The sequence below is a fragment of the Suricata suricatta genome, chromosome 7, assembly GCF_006229205.1.
Source record: "Suricata suricatta isolate VVHF042 chromosome 7, meerkat_22Aug2017_6uvM2_HiC, whole genome shotgun sequence".
NCBI lineage: Eukaryota > Metazoa > Chordata > Mammalia > Carnivora > Herpestidae > Suricata > Suricata suricatta.
In genome coordinates, this window is record NC_043706.1 from 87,993,789 (window position 1) to 88,020,893 (window position 27,105).

General features: G+C 32.4%; 1 protein-coding gene across 1 annotated transcript in view; it reads left to right on the top strand.

The window, feature by feature from the left end:
- GRIK2 (glutamate ionotropic receptor kainate type subunit 2) overlaps positions 1–24,134 on the top strand; it is a 622,100-nt gene extending 597,966 nt beyond the window's left edge. The window contains exons 16-17 of the mRNA XM_029945013.1: positions 8,993–9,243; positions 22,431–24,134. Coding sequence (XP_029800873.1) covers positions 8,993–9,243; positions 22,431–22,595 — 416 coding nt within the window. The 3' untranslated portion in view covers positions 22,596–24,134. The remainder of the gene's footprint in view (positions 1–8,992; positions 9,244–22,430) is intronic.
- Positions 24,135–27,105: the final 2,971 nt, after the last annotated feature.

Here is a 27,105-nt window from a genome sequence, read left to right on the forward strand (position 1 = left end):
AATGATAACATCGTAGTTAGGAAAGTATTCCTGACATTTCAATTCTTACCATTATTCAAATGATTACTATGCAGATGAAAAATTGTAAGGAAGCCAGAGTTTCCAGTATAAAACTCTTTCTGTTTTCATACTTAGTGTCAGAGTTTCATGATTTAATACCCAGAGAAGAAATGTGACCACAAATCTACTTCACCAGCTACTTTTCAAATAATATATATAAAAGATGTCAGAACCAGTGAAAAGAGTTTACTTTTTCATTATATGCTGATAATATTTGCCCTTCTTATTCTTTTCACATAAGTTAGAGACTATTCAGAATATGAATAAAAGGCAACTGGCTAACACTCATACTCTATAATTTGAATTTTTATTGATAGACTTTTTTGTGCCTCATATAAGCATATCCTTTTGTGATTTTAGATACTTGAATGTTCTCCTGAGGATTGTGCAAATAATCTAACAAATAGAATACATTTACATTGCTTTTCTGTAAAGGTCATAAAGACATTGTCTTTTGAAGTCTACAGCACGGGAAAAAAAAAAAAAAAACACAACCTCTATCCAGTTTAAGCCAGTTATTGATTTTGAATATATGTACTTTAAAATTTACTATATGATATCTTTGGTGGTACATCCCCTTGATATCTATATTGATATTTGCTCCCTACATCTATATAGTCTCTGCTTTTTGGTTTTTTTTTTTTTTTTTTACTTTTCCTCTCTAATTTCTACTTTAACAATGCATTTATCTTTGGCTCCATTTCATCGTGACCCTGATATCTTATACCTAATTTTACCTTCTATATCTAGAAGAAATGAACAAAGTGTGTTTGGGATGCTTTTACTATCATTTTTCTTTCTCATGTATACCTTCCTAAAACAGGAATGTGATAGAAAGAAAATAGAAGAAACATAGACAAAAAGCAGCTTAAAAGAGTTATTTTCCTGACCCCTGTCACTATAGAAGTTATGACTTGTTAGGGTAAATGAGCATTAAATAATCACAGAAAGTATATTTTAGTTACAAACTGAGACAAGTTCTAAGAGAAAAGGAACAATGATGCTATGCTAGTGTCTAACAATATTATTGACTGAATAAAATAGGAAATAAATAAAATAAGTCAATAAAAACATTGAGTAAAACTGGAAATAACACAATATAAAGTTAAATATGAAATGTAAATGTAAAATTTGTCTCAGCTCTTCTTAAAAAACAAATATGGGAAGGAAAATGTCTTTTGAGATAATAGAAACCATCTGCTGAGGCAAAGGCTCTAAGAGAATGTGCTCTAGTTCTATCTTTATTGGAAGATTTGATGGAAAGGCTGGTAGAAAAAAGATACAGCTCTAAAAGCACCTGAGATTTGTTGTGCATTTATGGCACTTAGCACTCATCTCAGCATAGGGAGCAGGGAGCCATTTCATAAAATTTCACGTTGCCAGCAGCACTGTAATTTAAGAACAAAAGTCGAGAGTTCCAGCAGACACCCTCAGATCTTTTGGGCTAGCTACTCTTTTACTTACTAAAGCACTGACCCAGGGAAATTGCTGGTTGTTGATTAAATGCAAGGACTTAATAAGAAATTCTTTATTTTTTTATATTTATTTTTAATATAGTTTATTGTCAAGATGGTTTCCATACAAAACCCAGTGCTCATCTCAACAAGTGCCCTCCTCCATGTACATCACCCATTTTCCCCTCTCCCTGACATCAACCCTCAGTTCATTCTCAGTATTCAAGAGTCTCTTGTGGTTTGTCTCCCTCCCTCTCCTTAACTAGTTTTATTTCTTTTCCCTTGTAAACTGACTTGCTGCCCTAACTTAATTCTACATGGTCAGTATTAGAAGTGTGAAATAAATCTGTTTATGGACTATACTTATTCTACTGATTTTAATGAGAGCCTAAAAGATGTCCAATATCAAAAGTTCTACCCTGACTAATTTTGGCTCTCCCATAATTGATATAATTGATTGAATATTTTATTCAAAAAGCATTTGCCAAATGCTTGTTATGTGATAGGCATTATGCTAGATGATGGATGAAATAAGGTCAGTAATGAATGCTTGGTTACCAATAGCTGACAAGTAGCCTTGTCTTAAGTCAACACTTTAAGGGTTCAAGTTCTTGGGTATATGTCTTAGAAACAGTTATCAGATGAAACTCTTTCAGGAGCACCCAAGTTGCTTAGTCAGTTAGGTGTCTGACTCTTGATTTCAGCTCAGGTCATGATCTCGTGTTTCATCAGTTTGAAGCCTGCATTGGGCTCTGTGCTGACAGTGCAGGACCTGCTTGGGATTCTTCTCCTCTCTCCTTCTCTCTCTGCCCCTTCTTGACTCCCTCTCTCTCTCTCTCTCTCTCTGTCTCTCTCTCTCAAAATAAATAAACTTAAAAAAAAGAAAATGAAATTCTTTCCAAATAAGAGAAATAATTAGGGAATTTTTTAAGTTATTTGAGTTAAGCCCTTGAAATAGAATATGCTTAGTGATTATGGTATAGTCTCATATCCACAATATATGTTCATAGCTGTATTTCAGAAAGTACATAATATCTTGGAGTAATGACCAGCTAGAAGAAATCTAAAATTATGAGTAGTCTACTTCATAGAAATATCTTTCCAGACTCAAAGTGAGCAACTACCAGTCATTCACAGCACACAATATCATCATGATGATCTGGATAACTATAAAATATAAAACAAAAGAAACTGAAGTTCTCTAGGAAGTGGACAGAAAGGATTTGTCATAAAAAACAGCAGTACTTAGCCAGTCTCCCCAGATTTTAACAAAATGTTAAAAAGATTTGAATGCTATTAGGAAGTACAAAGGCTATGTACTTTCCCGCCACCTCAAATTGTTTTTTTAATCAATTTTAATATAGTCATGTATTTAAATAATTGTTATAACTCCTGATGCTCAAAAGTAGCTAATAAAAGATTCAAAAGTCAGGTGTGGAGACATGTCTTAAGGCGAACAGTGTGATATGAATTTTTATGAGCTGATGCTTCATGAAGCATATAGAACAATAGACGAAAAAGCATACAAAAAAAGAAAATCCAACTTGATGAGCTGTGGTGTAATGATGTGTAAATTCAAAGACAGGGAAGAAGATATCTACACAGGGACAAGTAGAAAGATCTAACAGGGAACATTTTGTTGATGGACAGTACTGATATAATAAAAGTAGTAATTATTGGGGACACCTGGGTGGCTCACTCAGTCCATAAAGCATCTGACTTCTGCTCAGGTCATGATCTTGCAGTTCCTGAGATGGAGCCCCACGTGCTGCACTGTGATGACAGTTCAAAGCCTGGAGCCTGCTTCAGACTTTGTGTCTCCCTCTCTCTCAAAAATAAATAAACATTTAAAAATATTTTTAAGGAGCAGTAATTATTGTAATCTAAGGTGGTGCTTTTCAAATTGAGATAAAAATAAAATAATGAAGGGGACATTAATAGATATACAGAGAAAACTTCTTTCCTTAAAAATAACTTAATCATCTTATTTATTTATTTAATTTATTTATATTTAGGGAGAGAGAACAAGGGAGGGGCAGAGAGAAAGTGTGAGAGAGAATCCCAGCAGGCTTAACATTGTCAGTGCAGAGCCCAACTAGGAGCTTGGTCTCAGAAACTCTGCAATCATGACCTGAGCCAAAATTAAGAGTCAGACACTCAATGGACTAAACCATCCAGGGGCCCTGTAATAATCATTCTAAGCAAGGTTTTTTTGTTTGTTGGTTTTTAATTTTTTCCTTTTTCTAATGAGCAGATGGAAGCTTGTATTTCGATATTGTTTAATGTGAATTTATATGAAATGTATTTGTGAGGGAGTATTCTTCAAGCATATACCAAGGAATCCTTTAAAAATGAAACGTAGATGTACATTTACCAAAAAAGGAAGTCTGTGGGGGAAAATTCAGTATTGGAAATATTGGTGTCATGAGTTTTAGAATGACATTTATACAAAGCAAGGGTAATCTTGTTTCTGACCTTTGTATTTGATTAAAGCATACACAGCCTGATTTGAAAGTAAAGAAAATTTTGGCAGTATGGATAGGAAATTACCAGTATATGGATAAAGTGATTTTAGCCTATTACACTAAAGCATGTCAAGTATCAGACAACTTGCTGTGCAACCTTTAAAGAAAAGCTATTTATCAATCAATATGCCTGCTCAGAAACTAAACATAATGCTGACCTCATTTATTTTATCATTTCTATGCCATCTAGATGCTTTGCAATGGGATAAGGAAAACGTTGGTACATAAAATTGTGAGTTTATAGAGAATATGAAAATGACAATCAAATGAACAGATCAACATGTTGTGTACAGGCTTAGAACCAAGTATATATAATAACATGTGGCCTTCATCCTGCAAATAAGAACTTTAGAATGGTAGAAAAAAAGGAAGGAGGGAGAGTAGGGAAGAGAGGAGGATGAGAAAGGGAAAGGAAGGGCAACAGGGAAGAGAAGAGAAGGAAAAGAAGGAAAGGAAACAAGAAAACAAGTCAAGAAGGACAGAAAGAGAAACTTATGAGAAATGAGGAGGAAAGGCAAAGGAATGAAGAGCTGGAAGGAAAAGGAAGAGAGGGAGGGAGGGAGAGAGGAATTAACTCAATTTCCTAAGCCCAACAATTTAGCTCTGAAATACTTGGTGGGATTTGTATTAATTGTTTATAATAATCACTGTTTATTTTCCTAAGGAACTTTTAATCTATCTGTTGGGAAGGAGTTAATGAAATTATAATTTTATGTAAAATTATTTTATTAAAATTTAACATTTAGGGCCATTTGGAGACAGTAATTCTTTTATTGAGGAAATTCTGAATAGGTGAATTTCTAGTTTTTATTTATGCCCATGCATGTACTATTACTATGTATCACTTGAGGCTGCCTCTGTGCTTCCTAAGTGCTCATTTTGAACCACAGGTCTTAGACATCTGATAGATTAAGGGACTTCACTATGTAATAATCATGTTTTGTTGGCTTCATTTTTCATTCTTTCTTTTCCTTCCTTCCTTCCTTCCTTCCTTCCTTCCTTCCTTCCTTCCTTCCTTCCTTCCTTCCTTTTGTAAGCCCTTTCTATCTGGTAAATGGGATCTTTTTGCAAACTGTAAACACACATACACATTTTAAAAACAACAGTTTCTTTCTGTCAGTATGGACTGTATGTTTAAATAACTGAAGAAAATCTTATTGTGATCAAGAATATAAAACACCCAAAAATCAAACATTACAAAGTGAAAATTGAAAGGCTAAATTCAGCTCTAAGAAATATTTGGCATATCCTGCATGATTTTTTTTTAAAAAATGATTTATTTGCCAACATTTTAATGTAGAGAATTTTAGACAGAATGTTTCATGTGTTCTCACAAAAATAAAAAAATCTGGCAACCCTGTGTTGAAATTCTTGTAGAGTTTTACCAAAACTGGAGCTGAAAGTTATCCACTGGGGATGTTGCAATTTTTCAGATATTTTTGTCTAAAGTACTTCTTCACTCATTTATGTCTATCTGTCCCCTTATGCATTTGAAGTTTGACTTTTATGTACAATAGTATGCATTATAATAGGCGTCTTAACAATTTCCTCAGTAGTTTTCTAATCAATATTAAAGCCTTCTTGTAAATTTACACTTCTGTAAAAATACACATCTTCCTCGGAGACAGCCTTGCCATGTACAACTGCAGTTTCTCTTGCTGCCACTCAATGTTCTCATGGTTCCTGGCTTGCCAGCATATGGATTGAGGCTGGGTTGGAGTTTGGGCAAAACTTAAGCTCTATCTATCTGACTAATGGCTGTTCACTTCATTAGAGCTAAGCGCATGGCTGTTCATGTCACAAGGAGGATGAAAGATACTTTTGTTCCTTGATCTCAATGTGTCCTTGAGATTTTTCAACAGGATGAAATTTCAGCCCATGTGTGACTTCAACTAGTACCTATATAGAAATTCTGCTCAAAAAGCATCAAATATCAAATGATGTACCAAAAGAAGTAATAATTTACTGTTGAAATGTTTCTTTAAAAAATAATTATTTAAACTAAATCAGTGAGGGAATGATAAGTAAAACATAGCAAGGATTTATCATCATCAATTATGTTCCCTATATTATCTTGTTAAAGACCTCAAAATGAGGTATATTAACTTTGTAGCTTTGATTTAACCCAAATTCTATTTACACATTATATGTTTATATTGGAAAACAAGTAAGGGGAGATTTGCTAGCAATGGGAATTTTTATGTTTACAGCAAGTGCTAGAAACAGGAAGCACAGCCCAGCAAGAAATCAAAGTGCATCTATCATTTATTGAAAACTGGGTTGCTTTTGTTTGTCTGACTTATTTTGAGAAAGTAGGCGAGGATATTGTGTTTGAAGATATTAGAATAAATTTCCTAATGCAGTTTAATGGTTATGGTGGGTTGGCAATAAAATAGTATTCTTTCAATATTGTTCAGGATGAGAAAGAAGCTGACTCAAAACATTACTTAGCTAGATCAAGACTTTTTCATATTTGAAAGTCTACTTTTCAAATCACTGTCACCCCAAATTTTGCTTACAATTGCACTTCCAGAAAAGAAACCATATTTTTAAAAAAGTTTTTAATGTTTTTTTTTGGTTTTTTTTTGTTTTTTTGGGGGGTGGGAGAGGAAGGGGGGAGGGGCAGAGAGAGAGGGAGACACAGAATCCAAAGCAGGCTCCAGGCTCTGAGCTGTCAGCACAGAGTCTGATGCGGGGCTCAAAGGCACAAATACCTGAGCCGAAGTCTGATGCTCAATCGACTGAGCCATCCAGGGGCCCTGAAATCACATTTTATATTAGTCACATGTGGCCATTTTCACAAGTTCTATCAGCACAAAGTTGGCATCAGATGCTATATTTCTAATTAAAAGACATATTTGATAAGCTGCAATCCCGCCAAAAGGAGATTTTTGCCCCTCAATTGAATATATATTTTGCAGAGAATATACATGGTTAATCAGAATGGCAATTCAAAGAACGACTTTGAAGCTGATGCTAGGTTAGATGCAGTGAATTAATGAAAACTAGATAGCCAAACAGATGGCCCTAACTTATGGTTTTTTAATACATGTCAGAGGGACTGAAAGTACTAGGTTGTTACTCTTCGTAAGGAATGCCTGAGTCAGATATTATGCTGTCTGTAATATGAAATATTTGCTGAGAGCCTAGTATGTGAGAAAATATTGAGAAGTGAGGTAGATGATAGATGACAGAAATAGGTGATAGGTATATATATACATAGATAAATATAATCTATTCCAGAGAGTTTATAATCTATATAGGAAAATAAGTCACATCCTGACAGGTAAATAATAATAATAATATTAATATTAATACTACTACTAACAGTAGTAATAATAATAATAATAATAATAAATAAATAGACCGACGCTGAGTGTCCAGTTAGTGATCGAAGTAGAAGGGGGCATCCATTGAGACCCAAAGTGGCTTGAGGGACTGATTTTAAACTAAACATGTTCATCAAAGTGGCATTTGGAAGAGAGCACAGCAAAGAAGCTGAGAGGCAGAATTATTATTGTGAGGAATTAATTGTACAGTGGAAATAAAAATATTTGAGTTCTATATATGAGAAAGCAGAATGTCCCCTTTTTAGGAAAGCTGGGAAAATGTTGTATAGAAGCATTATCGTTACACATGGATTTGGTAGATCTTCACTGCTCCAACTTTTTCAACAGACTACTTTCTTCCTATGATTTCCCTTGTCTTTCTGCTTTTAGCCTGACTATTCTTGCTAATTAATAGAGAGTGAGGCTGAATTGGTCTTGTTATATTAAATAAGTAAAAACAAGATATATAGTGGTATCCCTCTTCCAGCAGAAAATTTTCCTGAAGAGGTTTCTTAATCAGTCTTAGCAAAAATAAAATTTCAGTATAGGTCCCTGTAGGTATATTTAAGTAAAAAAAAGGTAATACAGGCAATATTGAATACAAACTAAAATTAGTATTTTTATGTAAGTAGAAAAACTTATGAATGAGTAGATGCAGAAAAAGGGAATGTACAGTATAGTATTTGAGGAAAGAAAATGAAACTTTAGATACAGGCTATTTCTGAGTGGGAAAAAGAAGTAAAACCGATTCCTTGGGATGGGTGTTGAAAGATGCATGTAGTTCAATATTACTCTATGCTTCAGGGCAACCAATGAGAAAAGTTATTACTTACTATATGATGGCGAATACAGATGACCCCCCCATTAGCCCCATTAACATAAATACTAAATTTCATTTACACTACTTTGTCTTGTTACTTATCTTGTTAAATGTATGTTCTTTGTCATTTTTCAGTTGTTTTTTTCTGTCGAACATTATACTATAAACTACCAAAAAATCTTACAATGCTTTGCCATGATGATTTTTGAATGATCCATGTCAGTACTAAATACTAAATAAGCCTATTATTTCTGTTATTCATATAAAATAAAAAATTAGAAATGATTACCTATTATTTGTAAAGTATCAGCTACCCCTAAATACAGCTTGTTAATCATAATTGCCTTAAATTATTGCACTTAATTATGGGAAACAAAATTTCCCCCCACAACTTTCCTAAAAACAGAGATTATAGAATAGAATAGGTTTATGAATGCTCTTTTTCAATGATTCCTAAATATTAGCTAACTATCCTGGCACTCTACAATCTCTCTGTTAGGTTTCTACCTCTGTTTTAGTATTTTCCAGTGCTCTGAATTGTCTGCCTTTTAAAAGACATTTTCTTCCTTCAAAACAAGTTTTATTTTATCGTTCAAAAGCAGAAAGGCACTACTTTATCCTGTTACTTACTTATCTTATTAAATGTCTGTTCTTTGTCATTTTTCAGTTGTTTTTTCTGTCGAACACAACTATGAGATTACTGTGGAGCATTTGGGAAAAGTTCTGTCCTCTCTTATCATGTTAACCTTTAATTATAAAACCCCGGGTGTCTTGAAATAGTTAACATATCTTCTCTCTTCTTAGGCTCTCCGTACAGAGACAAAATCACCATAGCAATTCTTCAGCTGCAAGAGGAAGGCAAGCTGCACATGATGAAGGAGAAGTGGTGGCGGGGCAATGGTTGTCCCGAGGAAGAGAGCAAAGAGGCCAGTGCCCTGGGGGTTCAAAACATTGGTGGCATCTTCATTGTTCTGGCGGCCGGCCTGGTGCTTTCCGTTTTTGTGGCAGTGGGAGAGTTTTTATACAAATCCAAAAAAAACGCTCAATTGGAAAAGGTAAATGTCACTTTTTTACAATGTAAAGCAATTGTTGTTATAATAAAACAAACTATTTTCGATCTTTCCAACCAAGAGTAGTGCTTAGAACGGTGACCGCTAATTGTCTTCTGCCATTCATTATCTAACAAAGGTTCACAGAAAGAATCAAGATCAGCTTTGTGCTTTTTAATTTAAACACCGTGTGTTTAAATCGAAGCCAACTTCAGAACAAGTGGCTATTTCTCCTTTTATTAAAGCCTGAAAAAGAAGAGACTGGCTGCTTGAAGTTCTTTGCAGTTAGTTTAATGGAGGAATATAATTAGTTAATGGAAGAAGCAAAACTCAGAAATTGTAATATGAAGGAAAAAGTACTTCTCTACAGATAAAAAGCATTTTAAAACACAATTCTGAAGAACAGTTTCAAGTTAGAGGGTAAATGAAATTTTTATTTGAAGATTTTTAGTCCAATAAATTTCTAATGGAAAAAAAAATCTTGCATTGTGGAAATAACAGCTAATTTTCTCAACTAGTGAATATGTGAAAATAGTGTGGTTCCTTTCTTGCCACTTAATGTTACTTTTAGTAAGTTCTTTATTCCTCTGCACCAGAGTCTTTAGAAGAATATATATACACCTGAGACTACTGCATTTTTATGGGGATCTTAATATATTTAATCTTTTGTACAAATGTCTTTATGTTCCATTCTTGAGAAACTTGTGAATCTCATTCAAATTATATATTTCTAGTGCTATATTTTCCTCGGCTCTATAAATATAAAGGATATTTATAGAAAAATCTCTCTTTCAGATGGTACATAACATGTTTTGTATGTAAATTTATAGCTCTAAACATGAAATACTTAAGTCTTCTGGCACTTCATTTATTTTTTGTATATAAAGACCTTTTTTAATTTGTTTAATGTCTGTTTATTTTTGAGAGAGAGAAAATGTGAGCAAGAGAGGGTCAGAGAGAGAGAGGGTGACACAGAATCTGAAGCAGGCTCTAAGCTCTGAGCTGTCAGCACAGAGCTCCATATGGGGCTGGAACTCATAAACTGTGAGATCATAAGCTGAGTAGAAGTCAGATGCTTAACCGACTAAGCCACACAGGGGCCCCTCTTTTGTTTTTAATAGAAAAATTTTTAGGCCTTAAGTTTTAGACCTTATGTAACAGTGAGATTATATTCTCTTTCATATTCAAAAGGTTTATTAATTTTTATCAGTAAACATGAAGAGCAAAAATATGAAATTAAAAATAATACCATACATTAATCTAAGGTAAACATTCTGCAAATAGTCTTTGAGCACTTACACCTTTAAAACTATTTTTGAAAAGCAAAAATGTTTTCCTGTGTTTCTGGTAATTTGTGTTGCATTTACTTATCCTTTCTGAAATAAAAATTTTGGATACAGCATTTCTATATCTTTACTTGACTGCAGTATTTAACACTTCTAAATAATGTTTTTATAAAAGAGTATTTTGATAGTCTCATTTTGTCCGTGGGTAAAGTAACCAATTCAAATTTTGAAAAATCCAGACAATCGTATGATTTATTTTCCCACAATATCCAGGATGGCTATATCTGCTGACTTGGCTAAGTCAAATATTTGTTGCACTGATGTGACCGACGAGTAAGCCTAAGTACACTTTTTATGTTATGATCCTTTTTGTAGTGTCAAAATGAGTTTTAAAATCTAATCCAAAGAACTAATCAAAGACAAAATATATTAACTCATCAATTTCCATTTTTCTATAATCTGCCAATGAATGTGTTACTGGGTTAGTTAATGCTTAAAATGAGTCCAAAAACACAGAAAGAATTTGGGTTTTCAAATTAGAACCTCAGATCTTCCATATGTATAAAAGTTATAGCTCATTATTAAAATAAAGCAAACGAATTAATCTCTTTACACGTGGTATTCTATTGCCCTTGTCTCTTTGTATACTAGTCAGATGATTTGCTTAGGCCATGTCTTTAATGCACAGTTAATGTATAAACATTCTGTTAAAAAAAAAGGAACAAAAAACAGAAACAAAAACCAAAGAATCTAGAGATTTAAATCTGTAAAACAACCTTCTTTAATATTATTATAAAGAACTAGTTTAGTTGAATTTTCCACATATCAACCAGCTGACTTGAATTTCTATGGTCCTGTATGACCTTGTCAAAAAGGTAGGAAAAGGAAAGTAATGTGCCCTTTTTGACCAAAAACATTACACTGGAAAGAAACATCTATGTTCATATCTCATGAGCATTATTAGTCCTAGTCCGCAATGCTTTTACACCCTGTCTCCATATAGCTTCCATAATGGAATCCAAATTCCCTAGCATAGCACATGAAGCACTTCAGGATCTGTCCCGGTCTACCACTGTATGTTGATTTTTTGTTTCTCTCCACTTTGCACCTTTAGCCAGACCTTTATTTTTCCTAAATTACCTTTAATTTTCCAATGTCAAATTCTTTTTCAAATTCTTGCCCATTTTACTTGAACAAATCTTGACCATTTTTCTGTATGGCAAACTCACACGAGGTATTTTTACGTTAGGCATTCAAGACGAGGTATCAATGTGCCCAGCAAGCTTTCTTGAATCAATAGGATATAATGGATTTGGGTACAGAACACAGTTATTTCTGCAAGATGGTGGTAGATTTTCATTTCCTAGTCCAATGAAAAAAAATATGACATGTACATTTTACTTTTTTTACTTAGGTGATTTCAGGTACTGTCATAATTCCAAAAACATTTCCTACTCTTTTGAGAAAGCTGGAAAGGTGTTTTGTCCATTTTAAACCACATTCATCACTAAGTCTAGACACCTTTCTTCTGTGAAGCCTCTGCACGTCTCCATTCCCCTTAGCACACTATTTTACTCATTTGTAGCTTTCTCTGCATAGGTGCCTCTCTCCCTAATAGACTCTCAGTTCCTTTGGACAAAGATCTAGTGTTTTTGTTTTGCATCCAAGGTCCCAAACAGTGCCTGTTGGCATAAGTAGACTGATCTATCATCTATTTATTTACCTGTATCTTTCTATTTAAGTTAATAATGAAAATGATCCTACTGAACTGTTTTAAAAAGTGTATCATGAAGAATAAAAATGAACTATGTTTCTATATAGTTCAACAGAACTATATTTATAAAACAAATACTTATGGGTTTCTTAAAAGTGATCCACTTTATTTACTGTGATAAATTAGGCTCTTGAGCTCAATTATTCTTTAATTTTCTTAAGAAAAAAATTTTATTTAGTTAAACAGTCTATTTAGCACCTTAATTTATTAAAACTAACTGTAAAAAATTCCTCAACTTTATCATGAAATATGCATGAGGACATATAGAAATTCACAATTTACTTACACTTATAATTGTGCCTTTAATTACGTATCTTAAATTTTAAAAATAAGGTAAATATTTGTAAAATCATTCATTTATTCAATGAATTATTTACTGAGAGCTAATCATGAAATGAATTATATTTTGCACATTGAATGTAAGCAATGATATATTATTCATAATCCCATAACTCTTTTCTTCTCTACTTTCTCTTTCTCTACTTTCTTCCTTCTTCCTTTAGGCTATAGTATTCCAGTATTTAAAAAAAAACGAAAGAAATTTCTTCTCTTTATCTAAATAGGCTGCCAGATACAATACCCACACAATTTTAGTTGAATATGAACTTTATGGAAAAAATTTATGAAGAGCTATTACCTTCCCATGTCAAGTCTTACCCCCAATAAGGATAATAAAATTAATAGTTATTATTATTATTTAAGGCTGAAAATAAAATGTCTTTTATAGCACATATTTTATAAAATATTAGTGGAGCAAGTAGGTCTTGATGACTATAACTTTTTATATTTTCAAGTTGTTTGATAATTAAGGGTAGTATAAGAAAGTATAATTTTTAAAAGAGGCAGGTTACATTGAAAACTGGAAGAAAATGCTGAAATATATGGACCTCAGAAATTCAAAACTGTAAATTGCATTCCTTTCAGATAACCACAAGATGGAGTATTACAATTTTCATAATACTTCATGGTTTTAATTTTTTTGCAAGTATTAATACACCAAAGATACATTCCTTCTCATTTATTAAAACTTTTAAATTTGAATGAATGTATTTTTCTGATTTTTTCCAAAGTATAACTTGACCATTTGGAAAGATCCTCAAAAGAGTTTTTCTTTCCTGAATATCTCTGAAAAAGTAACTAATCAACATGTGAATTTTCTGACTTTCTCCTTGCTTTACCTTTTCCTTGATTTAAAAATATTACTTCTTAAGTTTCATTCAGTAAGAATCCAAGGTACTGTTGGGCATCTGAGGCAATTATCCATGCATTTCAGGTTATGTGGATATGTTTGAAAGTCCTGTTTCTCTCTAAGTCTTACTGTATAACTGAAAAGAAGCTACTTAATATACAGAATTTTGTTTTGCCTGGTAGTATGTATTATAGCATATTGATTTTGTAAGCATGAATTAGAAGTGATTGTAATAATTTTAATTTTCATTAAACTATTTTATGACAATTAATTTATGTTTAAAATTACTCATCATTTCTTAAATATTTTAAGATGTCCTCTTTTACAAGATGTAAAAGATGTACATAATTCTGACTACTTTTGATTTCTAGCAAGAATAGTATATAACCTACATAGTTTAATTTTTTTGTCTGATTTATATACAGAAATATTTTCTTGTGCAATTGAAAATGTATTTGTCTGTAAAAATTGTTTTTATTGAACAGTTTGAAATGAATCTTTGAGTTTCCTGACATGAAAAGTCTTAGCAGCAAAAATATTCTTTATTATTTAAGTATAAACAAAATGTAGTAAAAATGTTTGAGAAATAAAAAAATATAAATTATTGCTCAGATATTGAATTCGTATTGATTTGAAGTTTCCTTTAAGATGTGAAGTACATTGTAAGAACTACTAGGTATTGTTTTCCAGGATATAGTTCATTTTAGTCAATGTGTAGTTCTTTGTATTGTAAAACACTTGTGTAACATACTCCAGATAATCTTTATATAATGATGTTTTCCCAGACACTGAAAGTTAAAAAAATTTTTTTTGAGAGCACATAGAATGCTCTTCGGTCTAGAGTTAAATAACACATGTAGGAGGAAGTTGTAACTCACAGTAGAAGGCCAAATGAATGAAACAATGCAATTTGGGGGAATGATAAAGAGAAAATCAGAGTGGTTTAGCATAAAGCTGCAAGACTAGGGATCCTGGATGAAGGAGTAGTTATAAGGAAGACACTTTTCAAAGCTGACTGAATCTGTTTTTTATGGAACCAGAAGGATGAAAACAGATTGTTCCTTTCAGAATGCTGCAGAATTTTGTTCAATCAGGAGAAATGCTTTTTAAAAGAAGCCGTTTACTGAACAAGGTATAGGAGTGCAAATACTCATATAAATCAACAGTACAGATTTTGTTTCAGTATTTACCTTTTGCAAATAATGCCTATTAACAAACCACAGAATAACTGTGTTTTTCATTGATTTAATGCATGGAATTTTAATGGCATTTAATGTTCTAGGAGTTAAAACCACTAAGTAAGTTTTCAGCATAATAAAATTTAGCCACAAAGAATGCTGCTATTCAAAATTTAAAAGTTGCAAATAAACTTTGGACAAATACTCCATTAGTTACTGCTTTTTTTCTGAGATCAGACCATTTCTCCATTTCTATTAGTGACCTAAATAAAGATTAACTGGATGGCTTTTAAATATGTTTTAAAATATAAATATAAAATCATACTTAAAAATGAGATGCCAATCTTTATCTATTCACCAACCCATTTTCAAATCAGCAAAAGGATTTTTAAGTCATTTGTTTATGATGAGCCATCCTCTATTTAAGCCCATACATGATGCTTTAAAATTGTAGCTTGACTGGTAATAATTTTACTACCTTATTTTTAGAAATGACTTTAGAGTTTCTAAAGAGTAATGTCTCATTTGAATACAGCGTTACCCTGAGCAGTGTGCAACTATCATTATCCATATTGTGCAGATGAGGTTGTGTCGCAAGGGTCAAGTGTTTCCCAAAGTCAAAGATGGCTTGTCTCACACCACTTAAGCTGTGTCATATTGCACAAGTGGAAGCAGCATACTTAACTGTTTCTCCTAATAGTTTTTCTTCCTGAAGTTGCATTGGTAGAATGTGTGCAGTGGGAGTTTGAAATAGATAAAAAGACTGTGGGCTTTAATCATAAGCACTGTATAGTTATTTTACCTTCTTAGGCAATTAAGCATGTGCTTTGGAATAAAAAAATCAAGAAAGATTTGGGATCACTTCTCAACTTTGTTCAACTTTGGATAAAATGACTTAAACTTTCCATACATCACTTAAACAAATAAATGTGTTATGAATACATCATAAAGTGCTTTGAAAATTACAACTGTTAATATACATTGAGGTTATTGCATGTGTCTGGCATATAATAATCAGCTATTGCTATAATATATTTATTATTATTCATAAAGTTGAATCATTTTAACTTCTGGATCTTAAAAAGAGAGAACTTTCCGATAATTAGGCATTAGGTATTTAGATGTTACATGTTTGGTTGAAAATTGTATGAGTATGACTACTAGCAAGAATGTGATGATTAACATTGCTTTTTCTTAAAATGCATTTCATAGTTATATTGACTAATATGGTGTTGAAGCTTGTCAGACCTTATTTACTGATTTTTCTAGCTTAAGTAGGGTAAGTGCAAAAATGTATAATGATGCTTCATTTTTCTGTCTCACTGTATTTGCTAAATGCAGTATAAAAATATTCAGTAACTTTCTGTAAGAGTCAAGGTTTCTGAGAATATTTTAATCTTTGGTTAAGTTTATCATTGTAAAATAATACAGGCTAAAGCATAGGATGCTTTGTCATTTTATTCATTAAAAAATGTGTTTCATTTTGCCCCATAATTTTTTGTCTGATTTATTACTTATTATTCAAAAATTAATATTTATTAGAAATAGTGTACAGGTAAAAGGCTCCACTGAAATTCACTCACTCTTAATGAAGCAAGCTAATGTAATAAAGCATTCGTAGGATGGTAGTCAAGAGAATGGCATTCTTCTTTTAGTTCTGATACCAGTTACATGTATAACCTTCTGTAGATAACAACTTCTTGACTTTGAGTTTCTCTAGCTGTAAAATTAAAATGATTAAGCAATAAAATCACTACAGAAACTGCATGTAAAAAGTCCTGTCTGACAGCTGCAAAGCTTATCTAAATAACGTAATTTTTTAAAAAAATGATAGCTGCTCTTGAACTGAATATCAAGATCAAAGTGGCTATATATATTTTTGACATGAGTGTCTTAACTAGTCATTTTCCATCTCTCATTGCTTCACTGTTACATTCATATAGCCTTAGGTCAATTTATGCTTCTGGTGTATAGCATTAGCTCTTTGATATTTAGAAAATACTGTTAATTAAAAAGAGTATACATCAAAAGGAATGTGTCATATTAAATGACAATTATTTTCTTCACTTAATTCACCAATACTTATAGAAATATTGCATATTATATTCTTTATACTTTTATTCCATTTAGTTATTATTTAGTTGATTTGCTATTAATAAGATAATTTTATGCAAGGATTACGGTGACTGTTTGGGTTTGTCTTTACTATATATGACTTAGACTTCTTGGTCAAATGGCCTACAGCATCAGAAATTAATCAGAGAACTGTCTGAGACAAACTGGTTATCCATAATCTGATAACAAACTATTTTATTTTATTTTATTATTTTATTTCATTAAGTGTATTCATTTATTATTTCTGAGAGAAGAGAGATCATGCACAAGTTGGGGAGAGACAGAGAGAGGGAGACACAGAATCCGAAGCAGACTTCAGGCCCTGAGCTGTCAGCACAGAGCCCAATGTGGCTCAAACCTGAACTGTGAGATCATGACCTGAACTAAAATTGGGCACTCAATCAACTGAGCAACCCAGGAGCCCCCAGAAAACAAACAATTTAAAGGACAAACACAAAAGAAAACAATTTAGGGACACCTGGGTGGCTCAGCTGGTTGAGCCTCTGACTCTGGCTCAGGTCATGATCTCCTGGTCCTCAAGTTCGAGCCCACATTGGATTTTTTGCTGTCAGTGCAACAGGCCTCTTGGGATCCTTTGTCCCCCCAACCTCTCTGTTCCTCCCCCACTCACACACTCTCTCTCTCAAAATTAGATAAAACATTAAAAAAAAGCAGTTTGCTTTATATAAGCTAGTATATAGTAGAATATTGAGCTACAAATCTGATAGAAGTAGCTTGAAGATGTTTTGATGGGATTTCAAGTAGGAAATTTCAAATATGCAAAAATGGTTGGATGTTATTCTGAATGAATATTAGAATATCATTTATACTATCAAAGAATAGACATCAAGACACATAAAAGAATTTTCTACTTAAAAATAAATACTAAATATAGATTTGATAGTACTGTATAATTTTTTATGATTTTTCTTCTCCGGGTGATAAATGACAACATATTTTCAGCTTGAAAGTGACAAGCTTCAAAATTTAAAAATTCAAATTGGTTATTTTTCATAAGCTGCTGTTTTTAAAAAAGACATTGATAAATATAAAGGTATTAACTTAAAAATGAAGTTTATGCCAGTGTCTAGTGTGGAACATGTTTGCAACTAGATTTCTAATATTAAAAAAACTATGTGATTTGCCAAGTTCTGGCATATCATGTGATCAAACAAACATATCTGTAAATTAGAAAGTAAAGCTATTCAGAATAAATTATTCTATATATCAGTAATGATATTCGTGGAACATTTATTCTGGGGACTATTTATGTTGTCTTATTATACTCCAAATAAAAATATAGGTTTATTTAAAAACAATGTAAATATAGCCACCTTTATACTTTTAAAGTTTCCAGACCTTCATCCTTTCTAGAATTAGAGATGTGTAAATACGGGTTGCCTCATTAAATATAGTGAATTTTATAATGAGTTTTACTAATTTAAATGCAATTATACATGCTAACAGCTCAAAGATTTAAATTTTCATTTTCAGGAATCTTCTATTTGGTTAGTGCCACCCTACCATCCAGACACTGTTTAGTAAACTTTTGAAAGTTACTAAAAGAGGTTTTTAATAATGGTTAGTATCCTTGTGCCTTTCTTTTTTCTTTTTGTAGTCTGTTATATTAATGTGGAGAAACATTTTCGTTGTTGTTTTCACCCTAAGAAACTTACCTTTTTTAATGACACAATTTGTGGTTTTCCATTTCTAAGGAGAAGTAACTTGAAAAACAACAAAGTTTTCTTTCTCTTCCTCTCACCACCTTTCTCCCTGCCTTTCCTCCCTCACCCTCCGCCCTCTCTACTTCCTCCCTCCCCTCTCTATTGCTCTCTCTTTTTCTTTTGTTCTTTCTTTGGCCTCTCCTTTCTCCTTTCCTCCTCCCCCCTCCCTCCCTTTTCTTCTTCTTTATTATAAGTCAAGAAACTCCTGTTAAGTGCATTTGGGTTTTCCAAAGCCTTATTTCATATTTCAATAAAAAGGCATCTTTAAAGTTTTAATGATTATATGAAGTAGGAAAGATAGATTGCCTCTTGAAGGACATTAGAACTTTATTTAAAAGTTAGACATAGTAATTTTTTGGCAACATACAGCACAGAGAAACAATTATTATTCACAATCATTTCTGCATTTTCAACTTCAGATTCTTACATAGACAATGATATGGAATTTGCATTCTAAAGCTTTAAAAAAAAGTAAAGAATAGGTTTTGGCCCCCGTGCCACAAGTGAATGGTACTTTATTATATCATTAAATTCTTTAAATTTCCCATGTGGATTCCGAAGTCTTGTTCCAGTCTGTGTTTCTCTCATCATTTTGTGAAGGATTAGAAACATTCTACAAGTGAGAAGAGAACCCATGGTTCATGGTGACTTTATTAATAACCTAAAACCAAACTATTTTTATGTAAATTATACTGATAGTTCAAAAAGAACTCGTAAAATACAACTCATTCAGAGAAGAAACTTGTAAAATAGTAATTCGACATTAAATAATCAAAGTTATTGGTTGGTTGTTTAAAGGCTGCTTGATTAAAATGTTCACTTTCTAATAGCTAAGTAGACTAGATAAAGCCTAAAATGGTAATGGTGGGGGTCACATGCTTTTAATTTTAAGAACTTCTGAATTTGTAAATATAATTTATTTAAGATAATTTTAATATATAAAAGATGATGGTATTGTGGTTTTTGGTTGGTGCAGGCTTTTTAAACCTACATTTTATATTACTCAACGTTATAAATGTTATATAAAAGTACTTAAAAGAGTTTTATATGCCTTTATTTGTAGTCTGAAGTTAAGTGTAGGGTACTAAATACAGTTTACTCTTTAACTTACTAGAAACAACATTGAGTCATTTCATAGTTGAATGGGTATGTATATTTATAAGAATTTTTTCCCAAACGAAATCAGTTGTTTAAGACACTCTTTTAGTATGGACAAAAAAATATATCTATTCCATTATTTTTTGAAACTAATATATTCAAAATGTCTAAAAATCAAGTTTGCCAAGAAGAGGGTTTTATTTAGCATTTGCAAAATTAATTCATTTTAAATGAAAGCTTATTTCAAACAATTCAACGTTTTTCACATCCTAGAACATTTTAAAGTGTCAATGGCATCAGGTTCTGACCTTGTTTTATTATCTAATCAATTCTTCTGTTAAATGTTTCAACAGAGAGCCAAGACTAAGTTACCTCAAGACTATGTATCCTTCCCCCTTTTGGAGTCAGATTTTTCCATTTCTACAGTGTTGTCATCATCACCATCTTCATCATCATTATCATCATGTTCTTAATAAGTACATCTAATAGTAGGTATTAAGCAACGAGAAACACTGTGTCCATCTACTGGCTGTCAGTGTCATATAAATCCTTTAATAGAAATATAATTCATGAACTTCTGAACTGTATAATTTAACACATTATAAATAATGCATGGCAGTAACTGTAGTTAATGAAAACTCATGTGTCACATTTAATCATCGTCCATTACAAGTACTAATAAATTAATATTTTTAGTAATTTAATGTTATTAAACAAATGCCAAAGTTTTACCTGATTAATCAGATAACTCATATACATGTATTTTACTAAGCTTCTGAAAAAAATTTTAAGCAATAGAATTAAACACACCTTAAATTAGAATTCAAATATTAGGGGCGTATGTAGCTATTGTTAAAATTCAGTCAACATTTAAAGATTAGATGTGTGTTCAGTCATTGCCATGAGAATTTGATTTCTGCTCTTTACAGTTTAGTGAGAGGGATACACAGGAGACAGTGAGGCCAGATAGAAAACATGACAATGAGTGCAAAATACTGGAGGGACAAAACCGAATTGAGTGAAAATAATGATTCTGGTCATTTGGAAAGTGATTTATGAATAAGTGAAAATGTGAGTCATGTCGTGAGATATGGAATAAAGTTGGATTGATATGAAGGTTGAAAGAACTCTGCAGGGTACTAAGCAAGAAGCAAAGGAGAAAAATCCTTGAGGTCTAAGCAGAGAAAAGTGTGTGTAGAGAAAAAAAGAAATGGAGCAGGAAAGGTGAGGAGGAAGGAGAAAAGATGAATCCTAGAAGTCATGATGGGAAAAACAAAACAAAACAGGAGGTTTGGATTTTACCTGTTTGTTGGACAAGGAAATGCTATTAATAAGTGGTTTAAAAATAGATTTTTCTGTTATTTCTGAGCCTTTGGGGAAGGGTAGCCTAGACAATAAGGAAACTGTTCAGGAACCCATAGAAGAGAAATGAGGATATATCCAAGAATGAGGAAGATACTAAGGCAGGGTCAAAAATCACAAAATTGGGATTGAGATATCTTGCTGGAGTCTCAGGTATGAGCTGCAGAAAGTGATTTGCCTTTTCTCTGAATCAGTTTTCTGTCAGAGAGATGCCTACTTTAATCCAAAGTATTAGTCTGAATGACACAAAAGATTGTGCATGCAAAATATTTTTAAAAACATAAGGCACATATGTGGTATTAAATATTTTATCCTGTATTATTTTGGAATGAGCCTAAACTGTTAAACAAAAAAGCAGCATCTAAAGCAAAAAATGTCTTCAGACACAAACTTTATTAGGTTTATTTCACTATGTTTTCATATCACTTTTAGGAATTGTATAAGTTTTTCATATTTGTCCACATATTTGTTGTCCATAATTTTAGTTCTTACACAGAAAGAGCTTAAGTCAGCCCATCTGAATTCCAACTACAATATGAAACTCATCCATGATTCTGATGTATATGTAACTAATACATGTGTATCTCAAATAACTGGGGAGGGAGACTAACAAAATTTTGTTTCACATATATGACGCTGTAATAGGAATTGTGAGAAATGTGTAATAATGCGCCCCAGATACACAGAATTTCTAACAAAATCTATTGCCAATGAAATGGAAATTAAAAATAATATGTATAGGGTCATATTTTTCTTTATCGATTAACTTATTTGCCAGTGCTCAGTTATGAAGCCTATGTTGACAAAAAAATTTAATATTTGTTGATGTATTTTTAATGTGCTACAGTTTGTCATTTCATGATTAAATCATATCTGTTTGTAATCATCATCCAAAGCTTTATAGGCATAATCACACCAAAATATAATGAATACCAGAAATTACTTTCCATGTTTTTTATGTCTAAATGTGTGCATACTACTTTTGTTCTGTTTTGAGATGCACAGTTAGGAATCAATGTTTAAAGAAAATTTTCATATTTCATGTTGTGACCTAAAAGATAGCATATTTCTTCTGATTTTTTAAAAAAATCAAGAATGGATTTCTGGCTATTGATTTGTGTATCTGTGTTTGTATTTAAATTTTAAGGTAGATTTCTAATTTATGATGTTAACAATTTTGCATCTGAAAATCTTATTCAACCAAAACGTACTCTATGCATTCCTTGTTGGCAGTTAATTTCACTATCAGGTGGAGATTTTCTTTAAACCAGCCCACTTTGATAAAAATATTTGTATTATCATGAGTTGTTTATTAAAAGTGCAACAACTGTTATAACCTTCTTAATGAAATTTTTCAAACCATCAAGGCTTCTTTTGACAAGTCTGTTGAAAATGATTTTTATATTATGTCTGGGCATAATGCAGTGTATCTGTTTTGTAATATTTTATTCTCTGTGTTGTTCATAGAGGTCCTTCTGTAGCGCCATGGTGGAAGAACTGAGGGTGTCCCTGAAGTGCCAGCGTCGGTTAAAACACAAGCCACAGGCCCCAGTTATTGTGAAAACAGAAGAAGTCATCAACATGCACACATTTAACGACAGAAGGTTGCCAGGTAAAGAAACCATGGCGTAAAGCTGGGAGGCCAAACACCCAAGCACAAACTGTCGTCTTTTTTCCAAACAATTTAGCGAGAATGTTTCCTGTGGAAATATGCAACCTGTGCAAAATAAAATGAGTTACCTCATGCCGCTGTGTCTATGAACTAGAGACTCTGTGATCTAAGCAGTTGCAATGATCAGACTTGATTTGCAAGCATCACGGATCAACCAAGTTACACTGGGTTACACTGTTTATCATGGGTTCCTCCCTTCTTCTGAGTGAATGTGACATGCGCATTTTGTGGCTGGTTTCAAATGCAGTCCAGTAGGAAATTACAGGTTCCTTTTGAAGTCCAACTGTTGCCAGGAGGTGGAAAATCGATGCCCCAAGGGTAACCAGTAAAAAAAATCATTAAAGAATAAAAATACTTGGAATCAGCAAAAACTGTAGTGATACAAGAAACAGTCTTCTGACACCCAGGTAATAGAGGTGATGATGTTACTAGCCCCCCGCCACTCAGTATAATGATCATCTGAACAGACGATATGTGTTTATAGGATGTGAAAAAAATGTAATGCAAAACAAATCTGAATTTCATGGCAAGTGGAATATAAAGCAGATATTCATCAGTGTTTTTCTTTCTTTCTCTTTCTTTCTTTTGACAGTCTGTGTCACTGATTGAGATAGAAATGTCAATTTCCAAGGCAATAATGTTTTTTAAAATTTACTAAAGCAGGAGATTTAACATAAAGCTCTACCAGATCCCTACCTATCCCCTTCCACCCTTTCCCCAATCCCATACCCAGAATAAAAGAGCAACAGTTGGTTCAAAGATTCTGAATGAAAAAGGATGCTGTTTTGCAATCTATGTCTTAAGTCGTAAAAGAGGGCTGAGTACCGATGGTTATGTGGAAGACTGAAGCTTTCATTCTAACATTCAGATATGTTCATCTAAATCCTCGTTTCTGCTCTAAATGAACTTGATGGAGCCTGGGCAGATCTCGGTGAAAGGAGAAAGGGGACTGTTCATCTATAGAAAAGTATGTGTGGAGAATTTTGAAGCGGACTGCATTTATCAATACAGTCACAATGTTAAATGAACAAAATTCTTGAGCAGTTTTTTTCAAAAAAATGTTCAGGTTTATTTGTGGAAATGCAAGATTTCTATGAAAATAGTTTTTGTATGGAAATTTTTGTAATACTTTTTATCAACAAAATAAGAACATGTGTTCCTGTCAGGGGTGTGATGTCAAGCATGAATGGTAGTGCGTGTGCACCACCAACGTTTGGTGAAAACTATTTTTATCAAGAAAAAAAGGAATCATAGAAGAGAAATATTTTCAAGTTAGATAATGTAAAAGCTAGGTGCACTACCACCACTGCTTACCATGCCACACCCCTGGTTTCCACGAGGCTGATAACATACTGTAATGAACAATTGTGTGTAAAATGGTAAAAGACACAGACCTCTTGACAACATTGTGATAACAGTTGAGTGCACACAGTTTGCTGTTTGAATCCAATGCACAAAATTTAAAAAAAATCATTAAAATTATGTCCATTTTACTTTCAGCTTTGACTTTCATTTTTCTCTTGTATGTGTAAATGAATGCACGATATGCTCATTGCATTAAGGGAAGTACACTTCCTGAATCCTTCTAGGTCATCAAGGATGACCACTTTCCAACCACTTAGAGAAAAGAAGACACAAACTCAGTGATGAACTACACAGATGTAGGAAAAGCTGGACTGAGCTGTAATGTAATCTCTAGGTTTATAGCAGTTTAAATGAGGAAAGTAGCAGTTCTAGAAGCAGCAGTCATGATCTTTACTTTTTCTATGAGTAGATATTGACTATATTCATAGGGTTGTATAAGACTGTATAGTGTTTACTAATAGTATATTTGAAGTTTAATTCATGTCCAACTTACGAATTCCTTGTGCATTGTTAATTCAGCAAAAGGAGAGGGGGAGGTAGGTTCAATACCAACAATTAGTAATGTTGTGGTTTAGATGTTGACATCCTAACAGAACTTTGTTTTAAAGCAAAAAAAAAGAGGAAACCATGTAAATGAGAAGTGACCAAAAACAAAAAAAAAAACAAAAGATGAAAAATCTCTGTATTTTTTTAAACTCAGAGAAGTTGAATAATTAAATCGCTGACATCTAATTAAATTAAAAATTAACTGCCGAAGTACTTTGAAAATATCTATAATCAGATTATTTTAAATTAAAATTCATATTTCTATGATGATTTTATTCCAAAATTTAATTTTAGAGACTTACACAAGCCACTCCTAAGCATCTCAGCATTATTTCTTTACATGGCAAATAGCCTCAACATATCTCATAAAAAATGTCCAGATTTTGGATAATATTGTTTTTTTATCAATTAGATTCTAATCATATTTAAAATCAGTTTTTAATTTTAATTCTTCATTATATTAAACACACTTAATAGACAGGAAATTACAACTTTAATTGTTTTCAAGAAGTCAGGAAATAATTACTTCAATTTTTTTTATAAAACAAGGAAACATTTTATTCAAGTATTAAAACATTTTGAAAAGTGTAAAAAAAAAACCTGTTGTATTTTAACTCTATGGTAACTTAGGATATATAAACAATGTATAATATTGAATTTTTATCCATTTCCTAAAAGGTTTTTACATTATTACCAAAACAGATATTTCCCTACAAATTAGGTACTTAGGCATCTATGAGATACTATTCTAAAGCTTAATAAAATCTTGATTACTTTAAAAATAATTTCACCAGTGAAAAAATGTGTCTTCTCTCTGGGAAGGTAGTATATTGGAGTAAGCATCTTTCTCTAGCCTAATACTTAAATTATAAGAAGGAAAGAAAGAGATCACCTGTTACAATCAACAACATAACCTGAAGACTTCAGGTAATCAATGGATATACATATACCATAAATAACGCCACACACTATGAAACACTAGTGGTATAGACTTCTAAATGCCATAGCTAACTGACCTTAACCAGATGAAAATACCAATGATCGGTCGATTATCTATCTATTGATATTGCAGCTAAATAATCCTAACAACCATGAGAATACCAAGTCCCAAGGAGATATTTACATATTTACAGCTGAACAACCCTAACCACTATGAGAACACCAAGTGGATATATTTTATCTTACAAATATGTAAGTTGGATAAAGGTATTTTATTAGTTAAAATATTTCTAATATTTTACAACTCAATTACATTTTAATACAAGTTCCTTGTTTTTATTGAATGACTATACTAAACAATAATAATTTAAAGGTACTTTAGCAAAATGTTACATTTTAATATTTGTTTATTATGAAGTATACCTATAACAAATTGTGTATAATCCATAGGTACAGCAGAATTATGGCATCTGTTTGTAGTGTAGACCAGAAATTGTTCACGAGTAGTAGTCTGTTTTATATATTCTGCGACTAGGTTTCTTGTCACTCACCTCCAACTCTGAAATGTAAATTTAAGCAAAGTACTTTCACAGAGAGAAGAGAGTGCCCAGCTGGTTTAAGAAATAGGGCGCGAATGTACAACAAAAACTTCATCAGGGTCTGATCAAGGAAAGCAAAGTGTGAATAACAATATGGAACAAACTCACCTGAGAACTACGTTTTTAGGTTTAAAAGATATTACCAGTGAAGATTTTGGTCATATCAGTCCTGAATGTATCTATAATTTGAGTCACACTGTTCTCGTGTGGACTGACGTTGATCCTCTGTAGGAGATTCCTCTCTTCTTCTGCCTTCGGAGGATCTCCTTAGTCTCAATCATGTTGAATCTCCTGTTGCCTCTAACATATACTCTCTCCTTTCGACGTGTATCTCTAATTATGAAGGCTTCTAGAGAAGAAGTCCAGGACAATTCCATTTTATGAGATATTTCTGTATCTCTGTATATTTCTGAATGCTTTTATTCTACTTTCAAAAGTAATTATTAATTTTGCTGTGTATAGAGTTCTAAGTTGAAAATAATTTATATATAGATGAATTTCAAGGTGTCTTTTCATTGATTTCTTACTTCTAGTCTACTGTAAAAAAACCTGAAATATTGAGTTCCTTGATCCTTTGTGATTTTTTTAAGCTATCTCTTAGGTTTATTTGATCTCTTTGTCCCTACTATCTTGAAATATTCCAGTGATAGGCATGGATCTACTTTCATCCATCATCCTGGTCTCTTGCTAATTTTTTCAACTTAGGTGCTGCGGTCTTTGGTTTGGGGAAAACTTTATGAATCATTATGTTGGGGTTTTCCTTTTCTCTCCTTTCTCTGTTCACTCTGATGACTTCTCTTAACATTAAATCATTTTAATTTTTATGAGTTCTTATTTATGGCTGCAATATCTCTCTTATATCTCTGAAAACATTAGCAGCAACCCTCTGCCATTCCTTTCTTTCTGGAAAGATCTGTTTCATCCCAATTGCATTCATTTGTTTGCTGCTTTGGATTCCTATCGTACGTATTAGAGGTTTTCTTCAAATGTTTGTTTTTAATTCTTAGCAGCATGTTAATGA